Source organism: Pezoporus flaviventris, unplaced genomic scaffold (genome assembly GCF_033815535.1).
Source record: "Pezoporus flaviventris isolate CSIRO_AGI_PZ_B2104156 unplaced genomic scaffold, CSIRO_AGI_Pfla_v1 ptg000083l, whole genome shotgun sequence".
NCBI classification, from domain to species: domain Eukaryota; kingdom Metazoa; phylum Chordata; class Aves; order Psittaciformes; family Psittacidae; genus Pezoporus; species Pezoporus flaviventris.
Genome location: NW_026892631.1, coordinates 10,437,863 through 10,448,188, shown reverse-complemented (window position 1 = coordinate 10,448,188; position 10,326 = coordinate 10,437,863). Strand labels below are relative to the sequence as shown.

Here is a 10,326-nt window from a genome sequence, read left to right as displayed (position 1 = left end):
ATGTTTAATGAATGAATCTGCATTGCAGGGTTGGATGGAGTTGCGTTCGTATTTGGGTTTTTTCCTCCATGTGCCGGCTAGTTTTAAATCTGCAAGCACCACAAAGAGGCCATGATCCCATCTGCCTATGATTCCAAATTAAAGTTCAAACGGATGGCTTACACACTGCTGATCCTGTATCATAGCCTCTCGCGACCCTTCAATTACTATTTAATAGAATTACAGTGTAAAATCCCAATAGTCTTAAAGAATGTTTTATCACAGACTGTAGAGAGAGAATATACAGACACCTCCAGTGTTATTGAACTGTATTACTGACCTATTTAAATATTAAAAGGGAATATTTAGTGTTCTACAAGATATTACAAGAGCTACTTTAATCTGAAAACATGCATATATCTACGTGTATGTGTGTCCACATATCTATGCGAATGTGTGTGTGGACATTAGATACATCAGCTGCATCCCACCAGAGAGAGCACAAGCTGGTGGGACGTATGCACTTGCCCGCATGGACACACATTCACGCAAAGACACACAGGCCCATGTAGAAATCTGTGTGCTCTGGTGAACTGCCACACCACTTTATTGTTGCCAGGTATTGCTGGAGAGCTTAGTCCGGTAGGAAACCGAATTTTTCCTCCACTCATTGAAAAATACTCTTCAATTGACCTTATTATTAAATGAACTTCCCGTACTGATGTTTCTATGGGGACAAAAAAAAGGCAAATATTTGCAGTAGAGCTAAATCTCCCTCTAATAGCTAGGACTGGAATTCAAGCCAGTCGCAGTCTGGCTTTAGATAGTGTAAATCTTGACTTCCAGTATAGTTTTCTTTCTTCTTTTTTCTACCTGTTCGGCAGAGGACCGGCCTGCCGCAGGGAGAGCCGAACCTGCCACTTCACCTCTCTTACAGCGAGGCGATTCTAACCAGACACTTGCGGATATTTCCATCTAGCCTTTCTTTATTCGTCACTTTTCTGCATCTCTCCTCTCTCGCAGTTGCCGAGGTGCCCGTTTGAAGCCTCCTGGTCCGAAGCCACCTTGCTTCCAAAATAAAAAAGCACAGCGCCGAAAACAAAACCTCACAGCCGTCCCTCCCCCAGACACAGCAACACAAATCCCTTTAGTATCATTTAATCTTAGCTATACCCCGACAGCCCCTGCCTTTTGTCATTACACTGCCAGAAGAGAATATTTAGCGCAATCGCCGGTACTCTCCCTAGTGCTTTCTCTTCCCAGCTCCTTCTTTCCCCTCCCTCCGCCTCTCTGCCTTTCTCCATCAGTTTGCAACTGGGTGATTTGCTTCGTTTCACCCTTTTTTATACAGCATTTACAAACTTCTGTGTGCCCGGGCTCTCTGCAGGGCGGCGATGCAGAGTGCCCTCGACATTTTGGACTCGCGTGTGTCAGCCTGCACACCCGTGTGTGTGCGCGCTCTAGAAAAAGGCAATGTTTGTCTATCCTCTCCCTACACGAGGAATCCAGGCCAGTGCGATGTGGAGCTCAATAAGAAGCTGCATGAATAAACACGAATAGAAAGTTGTGCTCAGCTAACCGAAGAAATCAGAGCAATACCAGGGCACCAACGTCCACGTTTCTTTTCACTTCGAGCTGGGGCAGTAACCTCATCTGGGTATGCTAAAAATTAAGGGCAACGGTCAAGGAGATTCGAGTCCCTCGGCAAGGCGCTTGTCACTGCTGGGGCAGCGGAAGCAGGAGATGGTCGCAGCCCCCACGCCTGGCCGAGGAGGGCGGCAGCAGCCGCAGCCCTTCAGGCACACAAAGGCCCCCCAGCCATGCTAAGGGCTCGGCCGGCCCTCGGGCAGCGGCACCAGTGGGAAGAAGGCTGAGGAGGAGGGAGGGAAGCAGGAAGATAACTTCGGAGGTCTCCAGCCCCCCCCACGCAGGGGTGCACGCACCCCGGGGGAGCCGCGAACCGAAGCTCTTTGGGGGTGAAAGCAGTGGTAGAACCCCTTGGCAAGGGGATGGGCAGACGGGGTGGTTGGGGTGGGGGTGACCATCCTCTCCAAATTGCTCCCGGAACAGCCTGGTCTTGGCCCTACTTCCGACGGGGGGGGGCGGTGTGGAAGCCGGGGAGCAGGGCGGCGAGAACCGTGTGCTGCTGGGCTCCGGCCATCTGCCTCCTGTCCGCCGGCTTGCGCTTAAATATTGATCAAACGCACTTCAGCTTCCGAGTAATTTCATCTTAATCAACGGCCGAGCTCGGCGTGGATAATAAACTAATGCTGGCGAGGGGCTGTCGATAATGCTCGGCCGGGGGCGGGGAGGAGGCAGCCCTCCGGTTTGGCGGGGCTCGATAGGCCCTATCTTCCCGGGGCAGGCGGACTTAGTGGGTGAGAAGGCTTAAATGCAGCTTTTCATAGATTTACACCTCAATCAGCCATTCAGGTTTTTAATGCAAATCCTAAAACAACATCATTTATCCATTACCGAGCCCGGCTTTGAAACGGCATATCATTAGCTGCACCCTCCTCACCCCGAAACAGCACAGGCACCGGTGCCTCCTTGACTGGGGAATACACAACCCCCAAACCCTTCTCCTGGCCGCCCCACAAAGGCCTCCGGGCTCCGAGGGGGAGGTGACCCCCCCCCTGCCAAGGGGTGACTTTTCGGGGATGAGGAGGGTGACAAATGGCCTGGGAGCAAGGGCCCTGCCTGAGAGGCTGAAGCCTGAGGCCAGGCACGGGTGGGATGAGGCTGAAGGTGATCTCTGGCCTCCCCTGCCTGCCACGGCACGACGGGGCGATCTTCTGGAGGCTTAATCAGAGGGAAGAAAAATCCAAACCTATCAGTGTAAGGCTCAGCTGAGGTAGATTATTGCTGCCGGCTTGACGCCTTCTAGCTGCAGCTTCGAGACTCGAAAATGAAGGAAGAAAAGGAGAGAACAAAAAAAAAAAAAAAAAAAATCCCAAACTTTCACGCCTCTGAATCCTTTTGAGTATTAAATTCCGTTAAAAATAAAGCAGGATGGAAACGACACTTCTACCAGCGAGGAGCAGGAATATTGCGCTTAAAAGCCTTGTATCGACATAGCAGATCTCCTTCCTACCCAAAGCCGGGGTGAGGGGCAGGGCAGGGATTTTTCCCGGTGAAGGCCTCTCCACCGCCTCGCTGCCGGGGGAGAGACAGTAGCCCGAGTCCAGGCTTGAGACCCGTGCGTGGGGCCATGGGGTGCCTTTCATCCTCTCTCGGGTAATATTTCTCCCCTCTTAAAGCCACAGGAAGGGAGAGGGGAAAAGAGCTACGTCCACCACACTACCCCCTTCTCCCACCCCTGCGGAACACGGGAGCGCTCGTGTTGCGTGAGTGTTCCTCTCCTCAGGCTCTTCCCATCCATTCCGGTTTCGTACAGCCAGGCTTTTTCTGGTTTCAACCCTAAACTGTGTTGGCGACGGGGCGGTGGAGCTGCCCATGGGGAGGCCTCGCCGTGGAGCCACTCGTGGAGCGAAGGGGGAGGCGAACCCCGACGGGGCGGGCGCTGCCTCGGGCCACCCGTGTCCACACCCGCGGGCAAACGGAGGAGAAATCCCACCACTACCCCTGCGCGGGTCTCCGCAGCCTAGCGCGGAAACTCGTTTCTTCCACAGCCAGGGGAGTCTCAGGGCGGGGGAGGACACACGCGTCCCCTACGCGCTCTCTGCGAGCACACGCGCGGCTTTTCCTCAGGGGCACCAAAAGTAGATGAACGCACATCAGCATATTCCTTCACATCACCCATTAGTGGCTTGCTCTGAGATCTCACACCCTCGGGGGTTCTCCCAGATACCCAGGTAGCCTCTTGCGGCAGAGGGAAGCCCAGGCCCTTCCTAAGGCTTCCCGTAAACCTAGCTCGGACTTCGCCCCCCCCCCCCAAAAAAGGGGGAGGATGGAAGAGGGAGAGAAGACACGGGCGACACAAAGATAGATCGGAAATCCAAATTACTTTGGAAATGGTCAAGAAATTCTAAGCACGTTTCTCCCTAAATCCCTAGTAAGTTTCAAAATTGTATTTTCAAGTGAAAACAAGTTTAGATTTTACCTCTCGTTAATTCATGGCTGAATAACCTGCCCAGGGCAAAGCAAAACTTTAATGAAAAAAGAAAAAAGGAAAGAAAAAAATAGAAAAAAAAAAAAGAATAAAAGAAAGAGATGCTGAAATACTGTTAGTCATGCAATAAAGGCTTCTTTCAGCACGTTACAATATACTCGGATTCGAGGGGAGGAGCTGCAACCCGCTTAGGGCGAGGAGTTTATGTTTTTGTTTTCCTTTAAAGCTACAAAACAAATCCCCGAAATGTCTTAACCGCTCTCCGCAGCCCCCCGGCCCTGCAGACAGGCGAGCAAGGGAAGCCTTTCAGCTCAGAGGGCGCAAAAAAAGGACCGGGGGTGCGAGGGGACACACACACACACACGGAGCTGGAGCCCGCGGTGGCGGAGGGACGGGAGGAACACGCCGCGCCCCGCACCGCGCAGCCCGGGGTCCTCGCTGCCGCCCGCCCGCAGCCTCCTCGCAGGGTCCCCCCAAGAATCCTCCATACCGTGGCCCACAGCGGAGGGGAGAGGGTGTATTTTCCGTGGCGGACAAAAAGACCAACATCTCTGGGTAGATAAGAAAATGGAATACTGTATTTGATTTAGAAAGTTTGTACATATAGATAAACACGCAGTTAAGGAAACAATAGTTGAAGCGTCCTACGTGGAGTTTAAGAAGAGACCCCCCAAAGCTGCTATGAAATACTCAAAATAGCTTTTGCATAAGATAACTACAGTTGCACCCTAAGCTTTTTTTTTTTTCCTTTTCTTTCCTTTTTTTGTTTTTTTTTTCTTTCTTTTTTTTTTTTTTTTTCTATCGCTGAGGTCCCTTTTGAAAACCTAGCACGTCAGCTCTTGACAGCTAAGTTTGTGCAAGGAACACCGAGTCAAGGAAAATAAAAAGGAGAGAGGGAGAAAGGGTGGGAGGGAGATAGACAGAGCGGGGGGGGGGGCGGGGGGGGGGAAGGAGGAAAGAAAGAGGAGCGCAAATATCATATACAAGCATTTCTACACATATATTACAAACTGGGAAAATGACCGCATCATTAAGATATACATAATTCATATAAAATTTTGAAATAAAAATAAAAATCTGTTACAGTCATAACTATTCTTTTTCACATTTATAACCAGTACCACACAGGCAGTGACAGAAGTGTAGGAAAAAAGGTGCTTACGAATAAAATGATTGTCTGCTGAACAAAAAAAAGAAATAACAGAGAATTGCATCTTGGCTGGACCATCACTTGGACTTGGAAAAAAAAAAAAGAAAGAAAATAACAAACAGAGAGAAAAGGAGAGGGGGAGAGAAAGAGAGAGAAATAGGACCAACAAAAAGGCGATAAACATTTGTTATTTCCCTCTTCAAGGAGTTCCTTTTTAATCTTTTTTTTTTTTCATTTTTTATTTTTGTACAAATTCGATGGGAGTTTGCGTTTGGTTTTTTTTTCTGTTTTCTGTTTGTTTTTCCTTGACTATAGAGAATATTTTTTCCCAGATACAAATTTAATCATCATCATCATGCAAGTGGGTGAAATGCGTCCATGGAAAAGCGCAAAGGAGAAATCGTGCTTGTCCTAAAAAGAATACAATTGTCACTTTTGCTTTGCTTTTTTTTTTCTTTTCTTTTTCCTTTTTCTATATATAATAATTATTCTTTCCCAACCACCCCCCTAACCCCCCCCTCCCCCCCCCCCTCCCGCTGCAGCACCAGCGTTTGTGACTGTTGAAGTTTTAGCTCCATCTCTTGGTGGTGGTGTTGGCTGCCGGTGGTGGTGGTGGATTCTCTCAGCCCTGTTTGTTTGCTATTATGTTTGGGTCGGGTTTGGCCTTTGCTTTCCTCCTGGCTGTGTGTGTGCGTGCGTGCGGGTGTGTGTCCTCATCCTGGGTTGTCTCGGTTTGTTTTGCTCGGGTCGGGGAGAGGGTGCTTGGCTGTTTGGATTTGGAATATTTTTGTTTGTTTGTTTGTTTTTCGATATCATACATCACATTCCGAGTCGCTGGAGGTTACCGAGAGGATGGAGGTGCCCGTCTCGGCTCTTTCTGTCAGGCTGGAGACGCTGGTGGTCGGGCTGGCAGCCGTGGACGGAGACTCGGCCGAGCTGTGGGTCGGGCAGCCGGGCTCTGCCAGCGACCGCATGCCGCTCTGTCCTATCGCCTGGTGCTGGAGCCTGCAGCGCGCCGGGAGACAAAACAACAGCACAGCCCCGCTGAAACACCGGCCGTCGCTGCCGCAGCTGCCGGGAGCACGGCGCCCGCCGGGCCCCGAGCCCTCCCGCCCGGGGACAGCCCCGGGCTTGTCCGGAGCGGAACCGCCGGCCCGGTCGCCTTTCCGCAGCGGCTCGCAGAGCCCGAAAGCAGAGGTCGGGCCAAGCCGTGCGGGGCCGCGTTTCCCCCGCTGCGGGCCCCGCGGATCCTCCGCGCTGCTGGGCCGGGACCGGGGCCACATCCCAAAAGGAGGTGGGGGGGGCACCCAGTGCCTACACAGCGAGAGGGTTCGCGGGTTGAACAGGGCCGGGAAGAGCAGGGAGAAGCGGTTCCCGGCCCCTGGTTTGAAAAACGCGAGCAGCGCCTTCCCTTTCCGAGAGAGGCGTTCATTCCGCGGGCCTCGGAGCAAACCGGGAGCTCCTCAAACACCGGGCCACCGCAGGAAGAGAGCTGAGAGAGCCGGTCGGTAATAGGGAAGCAGGTACCGGAACCTCATCCTGTGCTCTTGCGAATATCTGACTACATATTCTCCAGGCCACTGATAAATACCCTGGGGTCGGCGGCAGGACTGAGGACGGTCCTGTCCCGAGGACTCAGTGCTGGGAATGAAATACAATAAGAAAGGGCGATGGTGGAACACAGCGCATTGCTCCGGTCGAAATTTAAGTCCTTTTTTTTTTTCCCATCTAGAATCCCGAATTAGCTTTCAAGTGCTGGTCCTTTCACACTCAGCACTTCAGAGTACATTGTTATTGAACACTTAAATTTTTAAGAGGCAATAAATAATTTTTAGGTTTCCTAACGTGTTGGGGATATTCCCCTGAGCACGTTTATTCCGCTCGAAACCCAAAGAAAGTCCAATTCGAGGGTAAGAGCTAAAAGTCATGAACTGAGCACCCAGCCACAGCCTCCAGCGCCTAGCACAGCCAGGGTGAATCAAAACACACTCTTTCCCCAACTGCTTCTCACCGGGGTATTTTCTGTTTAAGTGCCCGCAAAGATCAGAAAAAAACGTAGCCATTTTATTCTACATTTCTCGTTATTTTAAGCTGTCTAATTTCAGCCTCTTTCATTTTTCCTCCATTTACAATTCCCTATGCATTCATCTGCTGTCAACAGCGTTGAGTCAACAAAAGCATCCGTAGGCAACTTCTGTTTATTTACAGTCCTAAGCTGATCTGTTTTCCCATTTAATGGAAATTAAATGGCGAGGCACTTTCAGGTTGCATTTCTCCTACAGAACCTTGAATCAATAGCACCAGTGCTATAATTAGGAGGAATTTAAGAAACAGCATTTACAAGAACAAGAAGTTTTGTTTACGCGCTTACAGTGTTAGCCAAACTTAAATTAAAATAGAACCGTGTCAAGCGGGATTAAGAGTCCATTTTCATTTGCAAAATAACTTTTACAGATAAAAAATAAAATGAAAGGAAGAAATAAGTCTTTTTTATCATGGCAAAGTAAAAATTAAAAAATAAAAAATAAGAAATAAAAGGCGCCGAGAGACACGCACGTAAAAGCAATGTAAATGCACAGAAAACACAGGACCAGAGGGCCAGGTCGCCATGTGGTTTAAACAGAGAAATGGGGATGGGGAAAAAGGGAGGTTTTCCGATCTCCCCAGGGCTTTTTTTCCCTTTTCCCACTAAGCCAAAGGGCTCTGGGCTCTGCGTGTGCTGGTCCCGCCGCGCAGGCGGAGGAGCGGGGACAATTGGAGCGGAGCCGCCCTCTCTGCAAGGACCCGCTCTGACCTGCACCGCCCGCCGCGGCCCTTCGGCGCAGGAACCGTGCCACAGCAAGGCCGGGCGCCGGTCCCGGCCAGCCGAGAGCAGCACCGGGGTCGGCAGCCACTGCGGGAAGGGAGGGACGGAGGGAAGCGGAGATGGGAAGCCGGGCGCTGCCCCGCAGCTGCTCCCCGCACACACACACAGAGCTGCCCACGCCCGCGGGTGAGCCCCAGCCCTGCCCGCACCCCAGAAGACTGTGGGGAGCCCGGGCAGGGTTCGGGGAGCGCCAGGCAACTTTGTGCCGTGCCTGCCTCCTTTGCATCCTTGCGGCTCCCGGGAGGAGACCTGCCCGCCCGGCGCGGGGACTGTTTTCTCCCGGTGGCAGGGATGAAGAGGAGGAGGAGCAGGAAGGAGAGGCAGAAGCGCGCTGCCGTCCGCGGCCGTCCGCGGTGCCCCGCCGCCCGCCTCGCCCCCAGCCCGGAGCGGGGCTCCGCAGCCCACTGACCTGTTTTTAGCCGCCGCCGCTCTGTCTCTTTGCCTTCGGTTTTTGAACCAGTTGCCTACTTGCGTGGGGGTGAGCCCCGTGGCCTGAGCCAGTTCCCTTTTCTTGCTGGGGTTGGGGTAAGGGTCCTGCAGGTACCACTCCCTCAGGAGGCTGCGAGTCCTCTCCTTGAAGCAGTGCGTCTTCTGCTCGCCATCCCAAATGGTCCTGGGCAGCGGAAACTTCTTCCTCACCCTGTATTTATCAACCGGCCCCCAGCGGGCGACCCCTTAGCTTCTCGGCCTCCTGGTAGTGCGCTTCGAGCCACATGGCCTGCAACTTGCCGTGGGACTCCTTGGTGAATTTGTGGTTCTCCAGGATGTGGTAGAGATCTCGGAAGTTGCCCGTGTGGAAGGCCACCACCGCCCGGGCGCGGAGGATGGACTCGTGCTTGTTGATGGCCTCGCATGCCCCCGGCGCCACCGGCAGCGACCAGAGGAACCTCCCCAGCCTTTCTATGTCTCCAGTCTCCTCCAGCGTCTCGCAGACGCTGGCCACTTGCTCCGGGGAGAAGTTGAGTGTGGGCAGCTGAAACATTGACAACTCTTCGTGGGGTGCCCGGGAGCTGCCGCCTCCACCGCCGCCGGCACCGGGGCTGCAGCCCGAGCCGCTGCCGCTGCCGCCGCTGGCGAGAAGGAGGGAGCGGTGGTGCGGGTCGGCGGCGAAGTTTGGCAAGAAGAAATGGGTGGGATAAAGCTCTAGCGGGGACCTGAACACCATGGGATGACCGGGGAGAGGGGGAGACGAATCAAGGAGAAAAGAAAGAAAGGGAGGAAGAAGGGAGGAAAGGGCACACGCACCGCGCACGCATCCACACCCGCACACGCACACACAGCCACATAGAGGCACGGGGGCTCGCACACACACACACACACACACACACACACACACGCACACACACGCGCTCACACTCACTCGCACGCACCCGCGCTCGCTCACGCGCGCACACACACGCACACACACGCGCACTCACACGCACCCGGCCCCGCGCCGCCGCCGAGTCAGGATTCAGTGATTCAACAGCAATCGCCCTAATGACAACAGCCTCATAATATCTCCCCTAAATCCACAGTGAGTGCAGCGCTGAAACATTTTGTTTCGCTTTTCTATTGGTCTTCCGAGTGTCGTTGTGGCGTTGCCATGGCAGCCCCTGCCAATCACTGTCAGCACTGCCAATCATTACGGAGTACGTAAGGGAGGTTTTTACCACTTCGCCCAAACGCACGGGGGGGGAGGGAAGCGGGGCGGTTGGTGGAAAAGCCTGGTTTGTTTTTTTTCTTTTTTCTTTTTTTCTTTTTTTTTTTTTTTTCCTTAATCTTTGCAACTCCTAATCTCAGCACTTCCCCTTCTCCCTGTCTCCCCCCCCCCCCCCCCTTCTCCACACCACAAATAATGCGAAAAGCAGTGTGCACATATTTGTTGAATGGGATGAGCAATTAGAGGGTGGAATATTATTGTGATCTTAACGAGGCTCGTTAAAGCTAAAGGAGATATGGGGGAAAAGTAAATGGGCCAGGCTGGGATACACGTTCGGATAAAGGGCTCCTAACTGAGACAATTTACACATGATTTGCACGTAGTTTCACTTCATTCTGCCTATCTGAGCACTAATAGTGCCGGGGAAGAAAAGAAAGATGAGATCATTAGACCCATCCTCACGCCGGTGACCCTCCCAGAAGCAGGCACATACAGTATAGCCTGCCTTCAGCCCTGCTTCCACGAAGAGTCCCTCTACTCTCCTCCTAACTCCCGCTCCCTGTCCCTCTCCGCGCAAGCAGAGATCCGCTGCCCGCGGAGTTCCGCGGCTGCTTCCC

General features: G+C 52.8%; 1 protein-coding gene across 1 annotated transcript; it reads right to left on the bottom strand.

Annotated features, from left to right (window-relative positions):
* Positions 1-4,607: 4,607 nt before the first annotated feature.
* SIX3 (SIX homeobox 3) lies at positions 4,608-9,820 on the bottom strand. Its single transcript, XM_061475265.1, is given in 4 exon segments — positions 4,608-5,612; positions 6,047-6,206; positions 8,477-8,721; positions 8,723-9,820. Coding segments are annotated over 4 exon segments (1,017 nt in total). The 5' UTR covers positions 9,233-9,820; the 3' UTR covers positions 4,608-5,510.
* Between the last annotated feature and the right edge of the window lie 506 nt (positions 9,821-10,326).